The sequence below is a fragment of the Neopsephotus bourkii genome, unplaced genomic scaffold (assembly GCF_033783945.1).
Source record: "Neopsephotus bourkii isolate Nb327-2 ecotype Australia unplaced genomic scaffold, CSIRO-AGI_Nbou_v1 NB_1154, whole genome shotgun sequence".
In the NCBI taxonomy this organism is placed as follows: domain Eukaryota; kingdom Metazoa; phylum Chordata; class Aves; order Psittaciformes; family Psittacidae; genus Neopsephotus; species Neopsephotus bourkii.
In genome coordinates, this window is record NW_026901640.1 from 679,782 (window position 1) to 702,815 (window position 23,034).

The 23,034-nt window shown below is 48.2% G+C and overlaps 5 protein-coding genes and 1 long non-coding RNA gene across 13 annotated transcripts in view; 2 read left to right on the forward strand and 4 right to left on the reverse strand.

The window, feature by feature from the left end:
- Positions 1 to 393, reverse strand: part of SGSM2 (small G protein signaling modulator 2) — a 44,048-nt gene extending 43,655 nt beyond the window's left edge. For 3 of the 6 annotated variants that reach the window (XM_061363286.1, XM_061363287.1, XM_061363283.1), the window contains exon 1: positions 280 to 393. In XM_061363286.1, the coding sequence (XP_061219270.1) occupies positions 280 to 336 (57 nt within the window). In that variant the 5' untranslated portion in view covers positions 337 to 393. The remainder of the gene's footprint in view (positions 1 to 279) is intronic. The other 3 variants (XM_061363289.1, XM_061363285.1, XM_061363288.1) reach the window with 1 other exon arrangement.
- A 254-nt stretch (positions 394 to 647) lies between these two features.
- Positions 648 to 14,852, forward strand: LOC133217675 (uncharacterized). Its single transcript, XR_009726928.1, has 3 exons — positions 648 to 780; positions 1,688 to 1,800; positions 14,690 to 14,852. It is a non-coding gene; the product is annotated as an uncharacterized LOC133217675 (long non-coding RNA).
- TNFAIP1 (TNF alpha induced protein 1) lies at positions 2,010 to 15,448 on the reverse strand. Its single transcript, XM_061363334.1, has 7 exons — positions 15,313 to 15,448; positions 12,702 to 13,042; positions 11,025 to 11,194; positions 9,810 to 9,899; positions 9,653 to 9,705; positions 7,512 to 7,707; positions 2,010 to 7,291 (listed from the first exon to the last, which is right to left on the reverse strand). The coding sequence occupies exons 2-7, from the start codon at positions 12,916 to 12,918 to the stop codon at positions 7,073 to 7,075; spliced, it is 945 nt and encodes a 314-aa protein (XP_061219318.1). The 5' UTR covers positions 12,919 to 13,042; positions 15,313 to 15,448; the 3' UTR covers positions 2,010 to 7,072.
- Positions 15,449 to 15,520: 72 nt separating this feature from the next.
- Positions 15,521 to 17,606, forward strand: IFT20 (intraflagellar transport 20). The gene is made up of 4 exons (XM_061363290.1): positions 15,521 to 15,662; positions 15,861 to 15,946; positions 16,763 to 16,866; positions 17,279 to 17,606. Exons 1-4 carry the CDS (start codon positions 15,536 to 15,538, stop codon positions 17,358 to 17,360), a joined length of 399 nt encoding a protein of 132 aa, XP_061219274.1. The 5' UTR covers positions 15,521 to 15,535; the 3' UTR covers positions 17,361 to 17,606.
- A 1,251-nt stretch (positions 17,607 to 18,857) lies between these two features.
- Positions 18,858 to 20,640, reverse strand: TMEM97 (transmembrane protein 97). The gene is made up of 3 exons (XM_061363338.1): positions 20,493 to 20,640; positions 19,614 to 19,758; positions 18,858 to 19,108 (listed from the first exon to the last, which is right to left on the reverse strand). Exons 1-3 carry the CDS (start codon positions 20,610 to 20,612, stop codon positions 18,858 to 18,860), a joined length of 516 nt encoding a protein of 171 aa, XP_061219322.1. The 5' UTR covers positions 20,613 to 20,640.
- A 599-nt stretch (positions 20,641 to 21,239) lies between these two features.
- The window catches only part of NLK (nemo like kinase), a 43,127-nt gene continuing 41,332 nt past the window's right edge, over positions 21,240 to 23,034 (reverse strand). For all 3 annotated transcript variants that reach the window (XM_061363307.1, XM_061363308.1, XM_061363306.1), the window contains one exon: positions 21,240 to 22,935. In XM_061363307.1, coding sequence (XP_061219291.1) covers positions 22,881 to 22,935 — 55 coding nt within the window. In that variant the 3' untranslated portion in view covers positions 21,240 to 22,880. The remainder of the gene's footprint in view (positions 22,936 to 23,034) is intronic.

The window sequence follows — 23,034 nt, forward strand, 5'->3', positions numbered from 1 at the left end:
GACTCAAGGGTCCAACACCTGCAGCCCAACAACTCCGGTTCCCTTCATCGCCCCCCGCCGGTTCACACCGATCCGCCCCAAGCATTATCCCATGTACCCCAGGCGAGCTCCAAATCGTGGCCGCCGCCGCTGCTACAGGGGACACCGAGCCACTACCGCGCCGCCGGCTCGACCCTCCGCTGCCGCCTCAGCCCGGCCGGAGGGCGCGCAGGGCGGCCCCGAGCCCACCCGTGCATGGAGCCCCGCCGCCCCACAGAGGAGGTCGCCCGCTCCCCTCACCTCCTTCTTCACGTTCCACAGCAGCTTCTCCTTCACGGCGTCCGCCGAGCAGCTCATGGCGGAGCGGGAGCGGGGCCGCGCTCAGTGCTGCCCGCGGGTTGAAGGCTCCGCCGCTCCTGGCTGCGGCTGCTCCGCGCGGACCGGACCCTCCGCCATCTTCCGCCACTGCCGTGACGTCAGCCGGAGGGCGGAGCCAACGAGCGGAACGTACCTGCCGCCCCCGCCCCTCTGGGGGTTGCCGTGGCAACGGCGCGGGGGCGGGGCCAGCCCCGGCGGGAGCTCGCTGAGGTGAGGAGAGGCGCGGCCATGAGGCGGCCCCGGGCCTGCCCGAACCCCGCGCTCGTCCGGTAGCAGCCGGGCCATGAGGCGGCTCCGGTCTCCTCCCGTACCAACCCGGCTATGAAGGAGCCTCGATGCAGGGAGCCCATTGGATCAGTACCGGAGCACGGCTGCGGCACACCGGCCTCGCTACAGAAGGGAAGGAGGGGGTTGAAGCATGAGGTTAGTGACATCCTAAATGTGCTTTATCTAGAGCATCTTCCCGTGTTTTCCACTCAAAGAGTAAGCAGCAGACTCTTCTGGTTCACCTTCGATCCTGGCAAAAAGTGCTCAAGCTCCTCCTTCCAAAGCAAATAAGGATGTAGGCAAAAATCATTCCCTTGGCCCAGGTATTCGGGATACTCACTAAACCAGAGAGCCCTCCAGCTACTGCTGCAAACCCTCCCTGAGCTGTGCCTGCAAAGGAAAAGGCACCATTGGAATGCCCAGGCAAAGGGAGAGCTCCCAAGGGAACGATGCAGAAAGGGGCTGGCAGGAGGAGCTGGGCAGCACCAAGGCCAAGGCAGACCTCTGCTAGTAGAGGCACAAGAGGGGAACGAGGAGAAAAGCTGTTTCCATTCCTTAGAGAGGCAGCACAGAGGCTGAATCCTGTCACCCAGTCACAAAAACCCAAAGTCCCACCACAGTGGCTGCTTCCACCAGCTCTCACCAGCCCAAAGTCAGGTAGGAGCACCCACCTTGCAGGTAAACCAATTCCCAACAGCACAAGTGAGAGCACAGCCAGCATGCGCTGGAAACCACCGTGACACAGGAGGTTTCTTCTTCAAAGACAATCAGCACTCTTCAGAATAGTTTTTGCAGTTGCTGCTCACAATAAAAACCCCTGTGGCTTAGCTCAAAAGGCAGGGTGACAGCAGCTAAGGGAACAGCTACACAGAACAGACAGGTTATCTTGGGTACCTCAATGGCACACCTACTGCAGAACACACACCGAACCTCTGGATCTAATTCCCTCCAGGCCTCCTCTATCAGTCAATGTTAAAGATTTCAAAATACACGTGAGTTAATTTTGTGATAATATAGTGTGTAGACTTAATGCAACATCAAACTGCTCTGTGATTCTTACTAGGAAATGAAGTTATCTCCATGAACATGAAAAGCCACTGCAGCCACTGAATTGTTCTACAATTAAAGGAAAGCCCAGAGAAAAATCAAAGCCAGCTGTCTAAAGAGCACCTGTAAGTACACTGACACCTCCTACACACAGCCAGCACTTGCAAGGCATGGGTGAAACACAGCAACAGCTCCGTCTAACACAAAACCCATTTGCTGATGCAGGAATTCCGTGGTTCAGGAATCCTAAATTTATGGTGAGGATCACAACTCAAATGCAGAACAACAGTGCAGAGACCAACAAGACAAATAAAAAGTTTTGATGCTGAAAAAAAAAATGACAGAAGACAAAATATAACACTTTATTAAAAATTAGTGTTCCATTTCCATTTAATGCACTGATAAAAGAAAAAACACTTTAATCAAGAGCTAATATGGTTACTGCATTAACTAATTATTTTATCCATAAGGCTGAGCCTTAAAAGTTAGACATACAAATAAAACCAAGCTTGATGCTAAAGAAAACTGCTTGATCCCAGAATGTCAGTTTAAACAAGATCAGAAATCATATTTACTATCCTCTGGATATATTATAGAAATCCAAAGACCTGCACTATTATTAAACAAATGACGCTTCAATGTCCCTCTGAGGTAGGGGAGGGTCTTACCATCATTTTATTAGATGAGGAAAAATTATGCATCTACAGAAAACCTGGCTTGCTGTGTCTCACTATGTTAGTGGCAAAGCTGGAAACAGGACTCATGCCCACTCACAGCTTAATAAAACCTCAGCTCTCCTAGCAGAATGGATGGTGTGAAATCTGGCTGTAAAGGTTTAATGCCAAGGATTGTCAGAGAATATAATCTAATTGCATAAGATAGGGACTGCTGGGCCAGACACATTCAGTTAAGGAATATTCATCGCTATTTCCTAGAGTGAGTTATGTCTGAAAATCAAAAAACCTTGAGAAAAAGAAACTCTGACCAAAACCCCGATAAGCTTTGTGCCAAGCAGAGTGCAGCTTTTCAAGAGCTCCATAGTACCAGTCCCCCTCTATGCGCTCCCAGTCTCCGTCAGTTATTTTATATTTTAACCAAGAAGTACAACAGATAAAAAGCCAGTGGAATGGAACATTACCATAGGATAAATGTCTCCTGCTCCAAAATCTAAATGTCAAGGTGAAGGTTAAACATTTAGCTCTGTCTTGGCATTTACGGAACAGTTGGATGCTGCTCCCCTGCAGAGCTCTCTCTTCTGACATTATTGCCTAATTAACACTGGTACTGAGAAGCTGTTTAACATCACACACTCACTCAAGGCACCACATCTCCTTCTCCTGTGAAAGACTGAGTCTGCTTTGCAGTATGTGAGGACCCCATTACAGAAACATGCAACCCCTCATTACAGTACTGGTGTACAGATGGCAGTTAATGACGTCCATTCCTCCTCAATCTAACACCTGACTGTGCAGAAGTTCACTTAAATTTGGGAGTGAAAAGGACAGTAAGGTTTCAGAAAGAGCTCCAGGAGCTAACGAATGCAAGCTGATGTGGTTATAATTCATCCATTACAAATGAAGCAAAAAAGCATTTCTTCCTCCTAAAGGATGCTACAAATTCACAGACACATCAGTAAACACACTCAGTGTGATCGTCTATGGAGGAATCCATTACAATTCTCCTACCTTGTAGACAAATGCCTGTAATTAGAACTCTATGTTGTCCTAACAGGGATCATAACTTGAGATATATAAAGCCAGCAGACTCAGGAAGCACAGCTGGCTGCGCTCTCCAGAGGTGGACAGCTTACTACAAATGAGTGAATGCTGCATTTCAAAACTGCATCATCCTTTTCAGTGGCGCTTTTTCTCTATTATACCAGGTTGTTCAATTATGTTCTAGAATGTTCTTGCCAAAACGATTTATAGATTTTAATTAAGTAAAGCACAATTAGGATTAGAATATACAGCATATGTTACATCAAAACTAAGGTATTTGAAATTATCAGAGCCTGGTAGCACAGAGACTATAGAAATCTTCATGCCATGATTTTGGTGGAAAGGACTTTCAATTAACACCCTGTACTGGAGCAGGACTCCAAGAGAAAATAGTGTTCTATCACCTCTACTAGAGAAGTGTTCAACCCATAAACTGTGTGACAGCTGCAGCCACATCTGCATTTCATTTATTGAGATTTCATGTAAATGATCCAATTCTGTAAGCATTTAGGTAAGAAAATAACACCAGGAATTCCAAATTTTACCAAAAAACAGCAGCCCACCAAGGGAGGGGATCTCTCTCTAACACTACATCATTTCAGCCTGGTGCACGTCTGAATAGCACACCTCCACAGAGGATTTCCTGCTGTCCTCCTATTCCTGTCTGTCCACCAGTGGAGGGAACCACAGCACTGCCAGTCAAACCCAGCCACGGGTATTTAACTAGGATCTCTCTGCCACATCCTGAAAATCTTATCAGGACAAAGAACATCAAGACCATGGTTTTGAAATGTCTTTTGAATAGATGCTTACGCAATTAGATTTCTACTCTGGGTAAAGCTGACAGACTGACGGTGTTCTGTCCACACTGGCCAAGCACTGTTTAACATCATTCCAGTTCTAGTCGTATCTTAATCTAAAAGCAGATACTTTGTGGTCAGTACTAACTGGGGGTAGAGGAGGGAGAATGAATGGGGATGAGAGAAGAAGGTGAAATGAAGAGACAATCTGTACATATTTAAAGAACATTCCTAACTGCTTACAGTTCCGATATTCCTCAAATACCAAGAAGTTATTTTGTGCTTTTCAGAAGATTCTCACAATCCAGATGGTTCTCAAAACAGTTTGTTTCCAAGATTAATTTCATCTAAATTCAAATCTGAAATTAATACTACTTGTTGGCTATGGCATACAGGGAAAAAAACCCAAAGAAACCAAAACACAGGCTTTTCTCTGCTTCTTAGAGAGCAGTAATTCAGAACTTGAATCCATTTCATGAATGAAACTGGGAGCACATAATCCAACCACAGAATGAAACCCTCTGGAGTAGCATATGGATCAGCTACTCAGCTCTCTTTCATACGCTCCTTTCCATACCTGTACTACCCACAGAAAAGAAAGGCAAAGATGCCAGTTTTCTGTTGATGGCTTCTTTTAAACACAAGTTTTGCAAGACTACCAGCATCACTCACTCTGGTAACATTCACTATGATAGTAACAACAAAAAATAGTCTGAATCATTTGTCAAGACACAGAAGTACCACACGTGGATTTTAAATGGCACTTACCTGCTACAAGATGAAAAAAGTACAATAGACCAAATGGAAGCTATTAAGTGCAGACAAAGACCCCACCACTACAGGCTCTGCTGGGAGCTTCAAAGCACCCACCACAGCATAATTTAAATAGCATCAGTGGAGGGGAAAAAATTAAACTATCCACGTCACACTCTAACAGAATTAAAGGAAAAAACCCCACCAAGATCTTTGTCACAGCTCATCTCAGCAGCTGTATTTTCAGTGGTACAATAGAAAGATCAGCTGCAAAAAAACTTACAAAAGCAATATAAAAAGAAAAGAGGTTATTAAAGTTTTAAAGAGTCCTTTTACAAAAAGGCAGGTGCAACACCGGGGCCATGCTGCCTCCTGAATGTGGGGAGAATTAAGGGAATTTCTGACACAAGTAGAGGCCTGGCTGGGCAGTGAAATCCTGACAGTTTGCAGCCATTAGTGTTTTCTTATCAAGCTTCAACAGTTTCAGTTTCAAAAGCCTAAATGAGTGGAAAGCATTTTTATGTTCCCTCCACTGCTTCTATTACAACCAAACCATCTTAATTCTACTTGTGACTTCACTGTATTCATTTGGGAATATTTTCTTGTCAGGCTTTTGCATAAATTTGCTTTAAAACTTATACGTAAATTTGGCACTGGCCAAAACAATTCCAGACCGACCATCATGGAATCTGAAGCTTCCATGTTCATGTACAACATGGGAACAGCAAAGCAGTTGTGGAGCACAATCCACTGCTGCCACAGGCACAGAGTTGCCAGTGAGCAGCCATCAAGTGATCACTGTTTAGAGCAGTGGTAACACTGGAATCTGCAATGTAGATACACACAAACATCTGAAAACATAGTAAGGACCTTTCATACTAACTTGAAACTGTTTCCAGAGCTAGTGTGCAGAGCTGCCTTGACTCCAACCTTCTGAAAGGCCCTTTACAATAAGCACCAAGCCAAGCAGTCAGAAGTGGCAATTTCAGTTTAAAATTCAATATAAGCTAGCCCTTTCCTGTGCCCAAAGCCTCTTGCAGTTTCATAATAGAACAAGATCTTTATGACTGTTCTTCTCTTTCCACTTCAACTGCTATGCTCGAAAAGGGATTCAGAGCACAAAACAGTTCACCCTTTCCTATGTGAACATCATCTAGCCTTACAGAACATTGGTTAGTCTGTACTTCCCCAGTCACTGCGATTTTTCCCCTGCTGCTTGACAAATTTCACATCAAATAGCACTTCTGAGCCACAGGAGGAAACTAATGTAAAACTAATTCCCAGACTGCCATTGTTTGTATGAACAGGATTACACTATCACAGGCCTCAAGAATGGCAACCCTGCCACAATTTCTTCCTAATGTTTTCTTACTTGAAAAGGTTTCTTCCTTCCCCAAACCCCTTTCTCCATCTCCCAAGACAACTCATTACAGATTTTCCACAAGGGGAGGTTTTCTCACGACTTGAGTCTTAACTTGTTGGAAGAGCTTGCCTCAGAATTAATGACTTTTAGAGATAAGCTATGTTGCAACACAAACCTTTGAATGTGTACTGGGGCAGGAGGTGGGAGAATCACACATGCAGTGCACCTGACTACAGGGTAGCTAACCACTTCTTCTGGGGGTTGTCAGACAGTGTTTGCTAAGAGTAGTCATGTTCAAGTTCTCCCTGCCCCCTCTTCAGTATCTTGATTTAAAAACTTAAAAGTTCCATTATACAAAGCCCTAAAAAAGGGCAGGTATCTGGGAAAAGCTTTTCAGATCCCACCACCTCATTTGGGAAGAGCAGGACTTCTCCAGGAAGTAAGAAACCTGGCAAAGTCTTTAGACATCAAAGAGCAACCACAAACTGTCAGAATCAGCATCCTGAATTCCATTCCTCGTGTGACATGAAAAGGGAACAGTCTGCATATAAAGCACATGGTGCAAAATTAATATCTTTGTCTCTGAAAGCCCTTTGGCTTTTAGTGTTGCTTTGTGCGCACAAATGCCCATTTGCTTCTCTACGGAGCCAAGAAGCCAAATGAAGATGAATCCACAGAATCCAACTGATCCCTCCCTACTTCCTGATCTCCCTCAAAGAATATCAACACAAGCCTTGACACCAACCCCCTTCTCCTCGAAGGACGTTTTAGTGGCCAAGCTGACGGTCATCATAGGTGCTGTATCTCTTCACGTGGATTCGGCGCACTCGGTCACGAAGTTCAAACCCCTCATCATCCTCACTGTGAGATGCCTGGCTGCGGCTCCTGCTGGTTGCTTCCAGCAGGGAGTTGTCAGGAACGCGTGGGGTTTCATACAGTAAGACATTTAGTGTTTCCTCATAAATTCTTGCCTCGGGGAACTCAACCTACAGAAAAGAACGCACATCCTTTTCCTGATATATGCAGGATTACATGGCTGAGACACAGCAAACATGCAGGAGAGGGAGTATCAAAGCTTTTCTACTGAGTGATATTGCTTGCCCCTAGCAATTTGGCTTCAGTTATACAAAATCTACATATTTCTGTGATGTGTCATCAACCTGATTTTCTTTAAACCACAAGGGGCGGGTGGGAAAACTCCATTACCTTGGTTTGCTTCTTCTCTGTAGCGTACACTATAGAGGTACAACAGACTTCAGCAAGTTTCCGACCCTGCCCATAGAAAGACCAGCAGCAGATTTCATCCCCAATAACATCCTTAATGAAAAGCACTCGGCCGTTGAATCGGAGCGAGAGTTTGTCAAACAGTTCTATGTTCTTCAGCAAGTTGTCATCTGAGTTACTGAAACACAACAACAGAAGGAACATGGGGGTTTTTCAGTTGGCCATCTCTACAGAATTTATATGCCAGTTCCACCACAGCTTTAAGCATTGATCTAACTGCAGACTACAAATAAGTAGTGACTCACTGCCATATGCTGCCAAGAAAAGAGAGGGTAATAGCCAATTTCAGATACAAATAAGATGCTCTGATGCCCATGAGCAAACACATCAGCCTTTAGAGGTCAAGTTATGTAATTAACAACGACAGCATGATCTCCCAAGTCATTACATCAATGCGCTATAACTGTCTCTCGACTGATGCTCAAAACCACTAAACGACACGTTCACTTCAGTTCCCTTTGGCATCAGAACAGGAAAAATCCAAAGAGCCAAAACATGTTAGAAGGCCAGCTAAAAGCAAGGCCTTTGGACCCAGAAGCTCCAGGTTCACAACTTGTTGCCAAAAATCTACCCAGAGACACGAGATCATACTTTATCAGTATCTTGACATTTGCAAGTAGTCCAGGCAGGCAATGAAATACTTGTGCATCAAGACACTGCTAATGAGATTATTTGACTGGGCCATAAAATATTTAGTCTGAGAAGTATTTCTGTTCAGAGCTAAATCCAAAAAGAATGATGTGCAACCAAAGCCTTCAGCTCCCAAGAATCATTTGATAAAGCAATCTGGGATTCAGCCAATGAGAAGTTCCAACCTCTATAAAGAGACAGAGCTAGGAAAAGAACGTGGAAATCTTCATCCATTTATCTTATTAGACCACACTGACAACACAAGTGAGAAAGCTCCTGTTATACTGTTGATTAGGAAGAACAGAAGGAAAAAATCTTTGCTTGCTAGCAGCCATCGTGGAATTTTAAGTAAGGGTACCTCATTCAAACAAAAGCAAGGCATGCAGATTCATGTGCAAGGTATAATTAGAACCTTCCAGCTAGCTGAGATACCAGCACCTCCTGGTACCTAGGATTCTGTTGTTCTCCTTGCTGGTACATTTTCATTTCCAGACCAGGGTGAATAATGTGCTCTTCTGTGCTGCTTTAGCATCACAGCTGTAAGCTAAAGGGTAACACAGGGAGGAATCTGATATGGCAGATACAGAATGCAGTCTGCTGAAACTAGGCTGCTGCTCTTCAGCACTCCCGCAGGTAGCATTTCCCTACTACCTGAAATACCATGATTGTTAGAATCCATCTCTCTTGACAGCCAGACACTGTTTGTCTAGAGAAAAAAACTTCCAAGATTGCATCTCAGATGGAAAAGGCTGAAAATGAGGACTGTGCACAGCATAAAGGATTACTTGCATCTCCTCCATCGCTTGCTAGGGAAAACCCAAAGCCATTCTGGTAGCATCTTAACAAAGGGATCATGATAGTTGCAGCATAAAACTAAACATATGTTTCTTTATATAGGAGGAAAGCCAGTAAATTCTTGCCCTGGCCCTATCTGGGCTGCTCCTGAGCAGAACAGGTATTTCCCTTTGTAACCAAATAATGAATTCATTTAGAGGCACTGGAGTACCAAAAACGTCTGTAGGTCAAAGAGTGCTGGCAGAGGTACCTGCAGACTCAAAAAATCAAGCTAAGCTGATGAGGTAGGGATCAAAGCATTGCATTGACAAGGTAATGCTCTGGTTACTGCTTTGTGTTGCATTACTGAAGTTATACCTAGTTTCAGATAATATTAATAACTCCCGTTCTTATCTCTTGTCCCTTGTCTCTGTTCATGTTTCTTACACAACTGAACTGTATACTAAACTTCAATGGACATTGTCTGCTGTGTTCACATGCCATTCAGATACACATCACTTGAAACTAACTGCACTCAAATCCATAGAAGAGCAATGTTGTAAGCAAAAAAAACCCAAGTTAGGTCATCCCACACCCTCCTCCACTCCCATAGTCAAAGGGAAACTTCCCCATTCCAGTGGGGAAAAAGCCTGACATACCTGGTGTAGGAGTATTTATTGTTGCTTCTATTATAAAGCAGCTTAACAACAGGCTGTTGGGAGAGAAAGGGAAAAAGCAGAAAAAGTTAAGGTCTGTGTTTGAAGACATTTAGCAAAAATTCAGTTTCTCACTGGGTAGTTGTGGAAAAGCAGTTACTTTCATCGATGATTCTATCAGTCTCTCTTCTTCCTTTGGAGATGTGATAATGGGGATGCTACAGACAGGTTCATACAAGTCTTTCTTGTCCTGTTTTAAAGAAAGAAAAGAGAGAGTAAACAAACTCAAGGGAGATAAATGCTAAAGCGAAGCACTGCTGCTGTCTCCTCCAACCCCTCCAGCCACGTTCCAAACCGTGTGATGGAAAGGACAAACTCCATGTTGCTACAGCAACCACACAGCATTACCTTGATCTGCACCCATGAATACTGCAGGGGGGTTGCTGAGCCCCAGAAGGCAGCCGGAATAGAACTACTGGGATGCAGGTGGATGTCCTTAGCTACAGCAAAGGACTCCAAGCTCAAATAATATTTGGTTTCAGTGGTTTTATTACTGCACCCTTTTTGAAGGCAAGGATAGGGTTTGCACTAGTTTCTATCAAGTCTAAGCACTGCCACATATAACAGCATCAGCCACTATGAACTGAGCGTTTGGCAAGAACAGCATGTCACCAAATGGACTTCAGCCCCTTCTGATACAAAAGCAACAATTGAGAGCATGTGGCAGTCTGTGACTCCAGATTCCTCATGCAGCAAATTAAGGACAGCTCAATAGCTAATTGGAAGGCCTTAGAACATTCTGTTTTTAGAAGAAAGGTTTTCAATTCCAAACCAGAAGGAGAATTGTCAGTGTGGCTTTGTGTTTTTTCAGTGGATACATGAAGTATGCTGAACCCAGTATGTGAGGCATTTATTAATTACTAAGTTTTGTCCTGCAAGAAGCATCCATTTCACAATCTTAAGCCTAACAATAAGTTCTACACATTGCATCTGGGCTAACCTTATTCAAAAGCTGGCAGAACAAGCCGAGTTCTATCAGCTGAATGCAGAGACTTCTAAAATGAATAAAGCTACTATGGGCTTGCTATTCACAAAACTGACACAAGGAAATGTCCTTACAGCACTCGGTGTCTCTTACTCAAAACATCTCGGAATCCCAGGTGTGCACCCAGAACAAGGACAACCCTGGCTTTCTTAAACATCCTGGATTCGCTCTCACAACTCACCTGACTGCTGTCTCATTTTCCTCCAGGCTGTCCTGTACATCTAAGACTTGATGCTATCTCTAAGACCATGAAATGCTCCCTCGAGTTTTCTTATGTCAACTTTACATGCAAAACATCCATGAAAAACTTTGCAGGCTACTCCTACTTACCTGCAGGGCTGCTTGGCACATGTCCACTAAGCCCTGAATGAGATAGTATTTGGCTTCTGCCATCAGCTCTTTGATCTCCTGCCTGTGTTTTGGAAGTGCAATCGTGTCATCCCGGAGATAGTTTAAAATTGTTCCAAAGTGCTTCCCGCAACGGTCTATAAGGATCCAGCCTGAAAAATAACCATCACATCACTTCAACAGCCTCAACTCTAGGGCACAAGGAAAAGCTACTGGGAGAGGTTAAATAAGCCTGATGCTTCCTTAAACACCATATGGTACTCTTCCCATTTCCTTCAGGGAAATCTACTGACTGCGAGCAAACTGAAGTTGGTTATAGAACAGAAAGTGTTCCAAAGATGCTAAAAGGCAGACTGGCCCAGAAAACCCAGTACAGGGAGAAAGTTGTTCTGGTTTCCAAACAGGAGCCAAGAACAGGACAGAGACAGTTCAGGAGGGAGCAGAGAAGGGATGCAGGCAGGAAACAGAAGACAGACAGCTCTCACAATCATAAAACACCCCTGAAGTCACGTTCACTAGGAAACAGGATGTCTGACTCGACAGCAAACAATGGCCATGTAGGCTGTGCATCAGCAGAAGGCTTAATACAGTGCCAAGCCTTCTTCCATAATGCAGGAGGCAGCAGCAGAGTGTTATTTTAGGACCTAGGAACAGTAAATGACACAGGAAAGTACGCCAACCACTGCTGGGTCTGCAGCTGTAGCTGTCAGACTGTTTTCCATTGTCAGTTGTTTTCCATTCAGGCTGGGGCTCCTATACAGAGCTGTTGGGCTAACTGAGGTTAGTTGTACTAACACCGAACAAAACCCAGTCAAGGGGAACTGGGTTTGCGTGATATGCAAAACCACAAGGAGTTGTTTCGGCCTGAGTAAACACACTGCTGTGCATCAAGTTTAAACTGATGTCATCTGGGCAGGCAAAAGAGCTTCTGCATGTTGAGTGTTCAGGAACACCAAGAGGTTAAATAATTGCCAACCTCTTGCAGCCTCCCCTCCACAGTGACACAAACCCCATTCCTGAGGTGTCATTTTGCCCTGGACTATGGAAGAAAGGAAAATGAAAGCACTCAGTAGCCATTGCTGATATTGATCATCCTTCTTGTTCTACTCTCTGTAGTGTAAAGTGGATTTTTATAAAGCCAGTCAATACTGAGTGCCCTGCAGGAGGTGACGTACTGCTTGAGTGACAGCGGAACACCATCACAGCATCACCACAAGTGGAACGTGCCCCTGGGAGGAGGGAAAAGAAGAGTTTTCGACATCTCAAGCACTGCTATGCCGAGATTTGAAGATGAAAACTGAGCATCCCTCCCCACACGCATATTTCCAATGATGCCACTACATGACACGACAGAAATGACAACCCACAGACTGTCTGTTCAGAACAACACGAAGGATCTGCACACCAGCTGTGAGCACAGGAAAGAACCAGTCCTTCTGCTAGTTAATTTTAGTAACAAAAGAGCACATTTCTATAAAGCACAGAGGACTGACAGCACCAATGGGAACTGGCTGCCTAATGTTCCAAGTTATTTTTGGAATATCTCTTCTCCTACATCCTTAACTGAGCGTAGTCTTGAGGTACTTTAAAGACCACTAGCAAACCCCAGTTACAAAACTGGTGTTACAAAATTCTCAACAACAAAAGACATTTCCTCACCTTCCTTGTCCGTGAGCACTTCCATCCTGCCGCTGAACATGGCCTTCAGCATCGTGTCGTGCCTGGTCAGGACTTGCACCGTGGTGTAATACAAAGAGCCCCCAACATTGAGGCGCACGTACTTGTTGCCAAGGCTGCCCCCTTTGAAGCTGCAGGTTTTGGGTTTGGGCCCCGCGGCCGGGCAGAGGGTGGTGGTCAGACACGTGTCCCCCGACATCTCCTTCTGGAGGTAGATGACAACCCTGCAGAGCGTGGGCTTGATGGACTCCGCCGTGATTGGTGACGGCTCACGAGTCACCAGACGAGGACAGCAAGGGAAAAGCTGTCATAACTATGGGGCCCTTGAAACAGGAAGGCATGAGGTCAGTACAGGAGCCTGGAATGTCTGTTTACAACAAACCCATGAAGAGACACTTTCAGCAGATTCCCAAGGACACATCTGCACACACACTGACAAACCAGGATTTAGCTCTGTCAGACAGCTCATACAGCAATGAATGCAGTCACATTACAGTTGCCTTCCTGCTTTGAGGCACACTCAACTTTTCCAGGCTTCCTGTTATTTCCCCTTCAAACGATCTGAGCTCAAACAGGGGCTGCAACCTGTCTCCCTCTCAGCTTCCCAGAACACAACCCTTTGCGCAGAGCTGGAACTCCAGGGAAGAGCTCTCTGCCCTCCCTTCAGGGAGATGTCTGCACCTGCAGGGCGTGGGGGGGGTTTGCTCTTCAACTGGAGGCACTGACAAGTGTCTTTTCAGATGCCTCCACACTGCAATGCTGGACCATAACATCCCACTTCCTGGCAACTCCTTTCATTCAAAACTCTTCTTCCTTCACCCTGGAATGCCAAGAGTCAATTATTTAAAAAATAACCAAAAATTAACACAATTACCCTTCCAAGAACATCCACTCAGTGGAACATTTGTCTCCATTAAAAACCCATCGAGACACTCACTGCTGCCTCCTTTCCTCAGTCTCATTGTGCTTTATCTTCCCACTGGCAATAAGCTCAAAATGGAAGCAAACAGACAAAGAACAAAACTCTAACAGGCCAGATCCAAAGTTCTGTAACAGGAAAAGTACAAACACAAGTTTCTCGCCCATCCTTCTTCTAACAATTATGCTCTCAAAAGCATTTAGCTCTTGGGGTTTTGTTGTTGTTTTAAAACTCTTTCAGACTACAAATACCTCCTCCCCTCTCTGCCCTGTGCCTATGGCTCATGAGTAACCCTTATAAATAAATAACCTGCTAATTATATTGCTATTCATCCTACAGCCTCTTCCTTCTCACCCCACCTCAGCTTTCAACAGAGAAAAAGCCCACATCCATCCGTCTGCACAGCAAATTACGTGGCAGCTACAGATGGTATCTTCAAATTGCCAGAGATCTGAATAACTACTGCACTTGGAACAACACCTAAAACACAACGTTATTCTGCTATTCTTAACTCATTCTAATTAAGCAAATGCTACAACAGCTATTAAATAACAAGCAATACAGATACTGTGCAGATCATCAGTCACAAACCAATTCTAAGAATTCTAGTGCCAAAGAGCTCCATTTGTCCCCAGCCACTTTAACTGGGGCTCCCACACTTCCTTTCCACTATGGCAAGCTCCAGCTTGAGCCCACAACCAGGCAGGACCAATCTTCTCCCACCACTGCACCCACACAGAGCAGCTCATGAGCAAACCAAAGTGGTGGGGCAGAACATGTGAGGGTCACAGTGAAGTTCATTCCTCAGATGAATCAGCTGAGGGGTACAGAGAAATCCCTCAGAATGGCTCACATTCTGCAAGTAGCACAGTTCCTTCCAGCCACTCAGAGGTGCTTACTAGGACCTGTTATGGCTAAACCAATGCCAGAAACAACGACACCTTGTCTTGTAGTTAAGAACCCTGGTAAAAACAGGGTTCTTAACGTCATGTTTGCTATCAATGTCCTGCCCTGCTTTAACCCTCAGCCATCCCTGTTTCAGAAAGAAGAGTGTCTGCAAGGACGGCCAGACTGATTCTGCAATGAAACAGGCCCACACAGAGCTCTCCTACTTCAACAGCGACCCGTCTGCTCGTACTCACTGCAGCCAGGCCTTCAGCCCGTTCTACCTAAATCTTCAGGATTTACCGACTCCTCCAGCCCAGCAGAACGGGAGCAGAACGGGAGCAGAACGTCCCGCACCACCCGCCCAGGTAGGGCTCGGTGCTGTTCCTCTAACGCGCTCGTTACCCAGCAAGCCAGCACTGGCTGCAAACAACAACGGAACGTTTAACCACCCCATCCACCAGCACTCGAGGAGGGGCTCCACGCTCCTTCCCTCCTGCCCGCCCGCTGTGGGAAAGGAAGGGGGCCCCGGAGACAGCTCAGACACCGCCGGAGCCGGGCCCTGCTGAGGGCTCCCCGCGCAAGGGACGGTGCTACCGGGGGGAGCAGCGCCCCGCTCCCCGCACCGGGGTACCCCGGCCCCGCCGAGCCGGGCCTGCGCAGGCCTTACCCACCGGGGGACGGCAGCGCACAGCGGGGGGGAGCTCCGGCTCCCTTCGCACCGAGGCGGGCGGCGCCGTTCCCCCGGGGCCGTTCCCCCGGCCCTACCCTCCCGGCTCCCCCGCTCACCCGCCCGCGGCCGCCCGCAGCCCCACGGCCGCCGCCTGAGCTCATTTCCTCCACGCCCCGCTAGGAACCGGCGACCCGGAAGCGCTCAGCGCCCCCCGTGGCTCCCGGCCTGCCCCGCGCCGCCGGCGCCACCGGACTACGGCTCCCAGCGCGCCCCGCGGCGGTGGCCGTGGCAGCGGGCGGTGACGGGGCCGGGCCGGGCCGGGTCGGGTCGGTCCGGGCCATGGCGCAGGCGGCGCTGAGCGTGGCGGGGCTGCACTTCGATGAGCTGAACAAGCTGCGGGTCCTGGACCCCGAGGCGGCGCAGCAGACGGCGCAGCTCCGCGAGGAGTGCGGGGCCTTCCTGGACAGTGAGTGCCAACGGGGCCGGGCACCGGGGCTTTGCTCCGCGCTTCCCCTTTCGCAGCCGCTCCCACAGACCCAAACGCGTACCTGTGTGCGGGAGCGCCAGGAATAAAGCTGAGCTAAGGACTGCAGCGGGTGGTGAACGCGTTCGCCTGCCGCGGGGGTGTTGTGGACGGTGCTTCACCGTGTTCTCTTCTCTGCAGAAATAGCTGAATTCCAGAAGATAGTGGGGAGCTTGATTGAGCTTGTGGATCAGCTGGCAAAAGCTGCAGAAAGCGAGAAGATGAAGGTATGTGCAGCTGATCACACTTTACAGCATCAGTGTCCAACAGGCCTTTCTGTGATACTGATGTCTGGAGGGCTCATATACATACACCCAGAGTGCCACGTTACTCCTGTGTTTAACAGTCCCACTGTTCCTGTTTCTGTCTGTACATCAGTATTGTGGTGTCACCCTCCTTTACTATTGGTGTGGCTGAAACACTTGAAACACTGCCCTGGTGAGACCTCATCTGGAATACTGTGTCCAGTTCTGGGCCCCTCAGTTCAAGAAGGACAGGGACCTGCTGGAGAGAGTCCAGCGCAGGGCAACTGAGATGATGAAGGGAGTGGAGCATCTCCCTTATGAGGAAAGACTGAGGGAGCTGGGTCTCTATAGTTTGGAGAAGAGGAGATTGAGGGGTGACCTTATTAGTGTATATCAATATATAAAGGGGGAGTGTCACGAGGATGGAGCCAGGCTCTTCTCAGTGGCAAACAATGATAGGACAAGGGGCAATGGGTGCAAACTGGAACACAAGAGGTTCCACTTAAACTTGAGAAGAAACTTATTCTCGGTGAGGGTGACGGAACACTGGAACAGGCTGCCCAGGGAGGTTGTGGAGTCTCCTTCTCTGGAGACATTCAAAACCCGCCTGGACACGTTCCTGTGTAACCTTATCTAGGTGTTCTTGCTCCGGCAGGGGGATTGGACTAGATGATCTTTTGAGGTCCCTTCCAATCTCTAACCTACTGTGATACTGTGAATCCCAACCTGCCAGCAGTGAGAGGGATTAAACACATTAACAGATCCCACTACAACTACAGCACTGTCCTCTCCTGACAGGCCATCGGTGCGCGGAACCTGCTGAAGTCTATAGCAAAGCAGAGGGAAGCTCAGGAGCAGCAGCTTCAGGCTTTAATAGCTGAGAAGAAGATGCAGCTGCAGAGGTGAGTTACCTGTTGGGTCCTCTGGGGCACTGCAGAGATTGGGAAGTCAATCTCGCCTCTGTGTGTGGCTGCTGGGCACTGCCTCAGCTCGTCCACGCAGCCCATCTGCGCAGCAAAGGTGTCCCCTCCTGCGCTGAGCACGTGTAGACAACGTGGAGCCACCAGCCAAGGGTTCACTTAAGGCCCATCTCTGATGACTGTGGCTAACCCGAGGGGCAGCAGCAGACGGGGCCGCTGGGGAAGCCAGTGAGCTCTGCCTTGTCCAGCACCCGGAGGCACTGCAGAACCGTGGGTCCAGCTCACGCAGCCACTGCTCTGCGGAGGTCTCTGGAGCTCAAGTCCCTTCCCTGCAGCCCAGGAGCACTGTCCTGACCCAGCACGGGAGCTGCTGACCGCCTGCTTTATCTTTCAGGTACCAGGTAGAGTACGAGACTCTGTGTAAAATTGAAGCTGACCAGAACGAATTCATTGACCAATTCATTTTCCAGAAATAGAGGATTTTAAGATAAAACCAAACTTGACCATTCCAGAATCTTGACAACTTCAAAATATGCAATTTTTCACTGTGTATGACTGAAGAGCTTGTCTGTACCAATGGAAGTGTTTGAATTCAGAGTGACTTACACTACGAGTGGCAATAAGGAGGGCTTTCTAACGGGGTGAAGACTGTTGTGTCTTTTGATTTTGTAAGTTTTGTACAGTCTACTTCTAATCCAAATTACAGTTGAATTGATACTGCTGTTGCTATGTCATGTCTCTCCCTTTTGGAACTATGCAGCTCTTTGAAAGAAATTGGGGCAATAAATGATTGTTTTCAGACTCTCTGGAGACCCCAGAATTAGGGACTTCTGCAGAAGGTCAGCCTTGAGCTTCAGGGTTTACAGCTTCCTGGACAGTCACAGTGGTTGTCACATGTAGTATTTGTCTTGCCTGTTAAGACACAGCATGCAAGCAGCAGTAACTTCTACATGTATTGGCCAGATTATTTTTTCATGGAGTTGGGAAAAGCCAAGAGGTTTACAGGTACTGGAATGGATCAATTACACACACACAAACAGCAGGAAAGCGGCTGAATTAAGAACTTTAAGCTATGCCCAAGGTACATCCATACCGGTAGTACCACTAGAGTTGAATACTGTGCGTGTTGGAAGTGATGGAACCCCAGACTGATGAAACTCCTCAAGTTTGGTTCTTGCAGCTCAAATTGAGAACTTAAAAACCCCACAGCCAAACCCACCACCCCTGGGTTTCTGTCAGTGGCAGGTTCTCTTCACTGTACCTTACACGTACATTTACTGTGGGAACTCTGCACTGCCTCATGGTCATGAAGTTCCTTTTAGTCATTCCCTGAAGAAAACTAAGTGCAGTTTAATGCGTTTAGTTATTTATTTCCACATGAGAAGTGATTTTATGGAGAGAGAAACTGCAAACCCTTGTTCACGATCCCTGACGTACTTGAGAATCCCCCAGGAATGATGCCTCAGTGTCCAACGAAGGTCACTTCAGGCATCAGTAAATCCAAGTTTGGGCGCATTATCACTGAGCAAATTAACCAACAATTAATCAAAACTGAAGCAGAGCAGAGGAAGGTGGGATTTTAAAGGGGCGAGGAAGCTCAGAGCGATTGTAGGATGTGGAATGTGTTGAAAGCATCACTCTGGGGATCTGTGTGTAACCAGCTCTTGGAAGACATGTTTCTGACTGAAGTGGTTTCCTGGCAGTCCTCTTGGGAGCACGGATCAGTGGCAGCGTCCCCCCAGCACGCAGTTACACATCAGGTGGTTGAAGTCCGGTTTCCCGTTGCAGAGGGCACAGTGGGACAGGGAAAGGTGGGAATTGCCTTTCCCTGTGTGTGCCGCAGCCGCGGGGCTCAGCTCACACCAAGCCCGTTCTTCCTTGTGGGAGCTGGTGCGCTGGGAATGGCACCCCCATGGCACAGCCTCTGTCCCAGAGGAACACGTCAGCGTTGGACGTACGACCCGCAGAGCGGGCTACTTCCGTTTCCGCTTCTCCACGTGGCTGTAGTGGGGGTTGTAGAGCATGGTGTAAAGCAGCAGCAGCGGTATGAGCAAGTAGGGCACGTACACGGAGAGCAGCACGAGGCGTTCCCGCTGCGTCCGAGGCCCCAGCTGCTCCGGCCCCGAGAAGTCGTGGAACAGGATGTGCGCGAGGATGGCCACCAGAGTGGTAGCCACGTGCGTGGAGTAGATAATGGCCGGAGTCCTTATCCACCTGCAGCTCCCTGCAGGGCAGCAAAAGGAAGCGTATTTAAGTGTTCTGAAGCAAGGAGGATTCAGCAGCTTGTAAACTACCTGCACATTAACTGCTCTAGCTCTGACAGGGAAAGGCACAAGATACAGTAAATAGCTAGCAGAAAAAATGTTAAGTACTAGTAAGAACCCAGGAGAATTACGTACATTTGTGGACATGCAGAACAGCAGTGCGATCACAAACGTTTCAAGTAGCACAATGAGTACCTGGAACTCATCTCCTTCGGGAGCACACCGGGTGTCAAACCATGGTGCTGGTCCCATGTAAATGACTGCAGCTGACCAGGCCTGTAGTGATGGCCTCGTTTGCAACAGCCCTTGTCCTGCTGTCTCAGATGGAACTTGCCCTGAGAACAAGGCAGCGCTCCACTGGCACACCCCTGCCATTGCTTACCCACACCCCAACCCCTGCTGCACAGAACGCAGGCTGCATGGCAGCACCACACACAACATGCTGTACACTCGCTTTACACCAACCTTTTAGGAAGGCGTAGGCTGCGATGGGGAAGAAGGGCAGCTGCAGGAAAGCTTCACAATAGATAAACGCCTTGAACCACTCCGGGGGCTGGAGCATCAGGGGGTCCCTGAAGGTGGTTGCGTACCACTGCAGCATCTCCGTCAGCTTCAGAGACAGAACAGAGCAACACGTTAGTGCACTGAACATCAACGGCAGCAGAACGGTGACCCCCGGCTGCTGGAGCATCACTGGTGGTAAAACCCAGGTACAGCTCAAGGCAAGCACCTGGCTCAGCGTTTCCATGACAGAAAGGTAAATTCCAGCAGGGTTTTACACTGGACTTTGGACGCAGAGATATGTATTGAGATCTGCTGGTTAACTATTAATGACAAACGGTTGCTGTAAGTGGAGGAATTCCACAGGCAATTCTGATGGCAAACCCCGAATTCCCTCGTTGCAAAGCTCACAGAGGTTCTGGCTGCGCTCACCCTGATGCCCAGAGCTGTTTTCCACCCACCTCCGTTCTAACTGATGTTCTGGTGTTCATTGTCCCCTGTTCCGATCCCCGCAAACCACCCCCAGCTGCGGCCGCCGCTGTCCCAGGCCCCGCGCACGTTCCGGTGGGAGCACGAGCGGGGCTGAGGCCTGGGCAGGGGCAGGACCAAACCCAAGGCCCAGGGAGCCCCGCGCGGGGAGCGCTTCCCGACCTGCGGGCGTGTCACGGGGGCCGGGCCGGACCGGGCCGTGCACAGCGGGGGGGGGGCTCAAGCAAAACCCGCCCTGGAGACAGCACGGACGCAGTGCGTTAAATGCGGCTCCATTCACACCCCCCCCCCCGGTGCCTGCACAGACCGGATGCTGCGGAGCCCCCCCCCCGCACCGCCCCCGTCCCCACTCACGGCCTGCGGGAGCAGCCCCGCGGGCAGCAGCGGCTGCGCATCGATGAGCGCGGTCAGCGGCACGTGCGACAGGAAGAACAGCGCGAACAGCCGCTCCCGCCAGCGCGGCGCCGCCGCCATCGCCGCCACACCGGACACGCCCCCTGCCGGCGGGGCCACGCCTCCCCGCGCCACCGGGGCCACGCCCCCTTCAACGGCTGCGGAAGCCCCGCACGAGCAGGGTGCGGAGCGGGTCCGCCCGGCTCTGCCCGCCCGGCAGCCACCGCGTTAACGGGGCCCCCTCCGGTACCGGCACCATCCCCATCACCGGCACAAGCGCGCCCATGCGGTGCCGGAGGGGGGAACGGGACCTTCCCGCCCCCCCAGATGAACCCGTTTGTGTCCGGCGGTGACACCGGCAGCATCCGGACACGGGGTTCATTCAGCGGCTTCCGCTCCACAGGGGATCCGGTTCGGCTCCTGCAGGACGGGCACACACAGGGTTAGGGTGCAGCCAGGGCCTGTGGCTGGGTGCTACACGACTTCAGCACACAGTGCCATGTACCTATATGTGTGTGTATGTATACATATATATATGTGTGTGTATATATATGTGTGTGTGTGTGTGTGTGTAAAAATCAAAACCATGCCCAAGGCAGCTGTTAGAAAGGCTTTTTACTCGCATCCTCTCAGCCAGAACTCGATCCGGATCAGAACAATTCACTGGTAAATGCGGGGGGCTCGGGCAGGAAATGAAGATACCAGCACTCCGGTTTCAAATGTCACATTTAATGTTTTCACCACTGTACTTCAAATCTACACTTTACAAAGTGACCAGCAAGTGTGCCACATTAACTGACCAACCTCTGAGATTTTACCTGTCACACCAGTGTCGCCCTGGGCTCTGGAATTACACACGGTTCTCATTCAAGTGAATTGAAATGCTTCAGTTGGTTTTATTCTCAGGAGCCTCGTACAGAAACAAAGACATCGCCCCATCTTTGTTCCGTTATCCCACCTTATTCCTCTCTTTCACAGCAAATAATTACTTCATTGAAGTTAAAACTTCCACCCATAACTTACTGACATCTCCAGTTGCAGCTCAGATCACTCGTGTTGAAAATACTCTGCTAAATACAGATAACTTACAATAACTTTAACAGTTAATTGTCCGTAACAAGCACACGCGTTCCCTCCAGACCGCTGCTCCCAGGCTCACACCACCCTTGCGGATCCCTTGGTACGGGTGAAAAACAGGCGCGGGGTTTTCCTGTCTCGGTTTAAATACAAAAGTTGGGACATTCAAGTTTCGAGTCTCCACGCTGAACTTAAAAAAACAAAACTCATGTGGAGGTAAACAAAGCAAGTTGTACACTCCAGGAGGTAGAGGCCTTCAGTTGTGTTCACATATATACATATGCACAGAATTCAGTGTTCCAACAGAAAAACAATGAGCCAAACGGTAACCAAAGTCAGGTCCTACGGTGACATCTCAAGACTTGCACAGCTCTGCCTAAAGCCACGAACACCAAGTCACAGAATTCCCCAGGGGCTTTTTTTTTTTTCCTTTTTTTCCTTTTTTTTTCCTTTTTTTTTTTTTTTCTCCTCAACTCTCCAGTGCAGGAAAAAGTTCTCACAAAGTTTCACAGACCTAAAATGTGCAAGCTAGTTCCTCTCTATACAGCAACGATGCCGGGGAGCGCCCAAATCAGCCCATCAATGGCATTATTTACACACAGAGATGCATGCTGGGGGGTTTCATGTAAGAAAGAGCAGAAAACCTTCTAATAAAAATAGATTAAATATATATATATATTTATACTGGGTGAGGAAACAGAAGTTTAGTCTCTCCTAGTCACAAACTCATTCTCTCTACTCACAACATCTGGTTTTAGAACAGCACACATCACCATCACAGCTCTAGTGAGAAGCTATTTATAGGGCTCAGTCGGGGACGTGCCATCGCCCGACGTGACTTCATGATTGGTCGCAGTCAAGTTTTCTGTATTCCTTAGTTTTAGAAAACCCAAAATCCTCAGGAATGGCTCAATATCAAAAGGTGTTTGTACAGACTCACTGCAATAGAAAACAGAAAGGAAAAGAAAAGACAAACCCTCCCCAAATTTGGTTCGATTCCGTTTGTTCCGAGCTGAGCCACCGCAGCTGCACCACAATTCATCCAACACGTGCAGCTCTGGGGGAAATATTCTCTTCTAAAAGCACAACCACTTTACAAGATTAAAAGTCTAGTACGGCTCTAAATATCATTCATATTGTACAAGTAGTGGTTGTTAATTTAAAACTTCATTAGTAAAATTACAGTACAAGCATGATTAACCTCCAGAATTGCAAATCCCAGGCTCCAGTGGAAAGCTACATTACATCTTCAGTAGTTTATTCTCTTCCACTTCACTCCCAGACCAATGGAGATGGCGGCATCTCGGATGGCTGAGCAACCGTGGAACTGCAAGGCAGCGACACACACAGTCAGTGCTCACTCCCAAGAGCTCAAGGACACCACAGTTAACGCTGGAGCCCCAAACCCAACCCAAACACCCCAGAG

Bases quoted from the DNA above. Each gene is read 5' to 3' on its own strand.
- TNFAIP1 (XM_061363334.1), bottom strand. From the start codon at position 12,918: ATGTCGGGGGACACGTGTCTGACCACCACCCTCTGCCCGGCCGCGGGG. The intron at 9,706-9,809 runs GTAACTGCTTTT...CTCTCCCAACAG, and splicing joins TGATAGAATCATCGATGAAA to CCTGTTGTTAAGCTGCTTTA. The intron at 7,708-9,652 runs GTATGTCAGGCT...GTTGTGTTTCAG, and splicing joins AATAAATACTCCTACACCAG to TAACTCAGATGACAACTTGC.
- IFT20 (XM_061363290.1), top strand. From the start codon at position 15,536: ATGGCGCAGGCGGCGCTGAGCGTGGCGGGGCTGCACTTCGATGAGCTG. The intron at 15,663-15,860 runs GTGAGTGCCAAC...TCTTCTCTGCAG, and splicing joins GTGCGGGGCCTTCCTGGACA to AAATAGCTGAATTCCAGAAG. The intron at 16,867-17,278 runs GTGAGTTACCTG...TTTATCTTTCAG, and splicing joins AAGAAGATGCAGCTGCAGAG to GTACCAGGTAGAGTACGAGA.
- TMEM97 (XM_061363338.1), bottom strand. From the start codon at position 20,612: ATGGCGGCGGCGCCGCGCTGGCGGGAGCGGCTGTTCGCGCTGTTCTTC. The intron at 19,759-20,492 runs GTGAGTGGGGAC...CTGTCTCTGAAG, and splicing joins CGGGGCTGCTCCCGCAGGCC to CTGACGGAGATGCTGCAGTG. The intron at 19,109-19,613 runs GTTGGTGTAAAG...GCTGCCCTGCAG, and splicing joins AGCCTACGCCTTCCTAAAAG to GGAGCTGCAGGTGGATAAGG.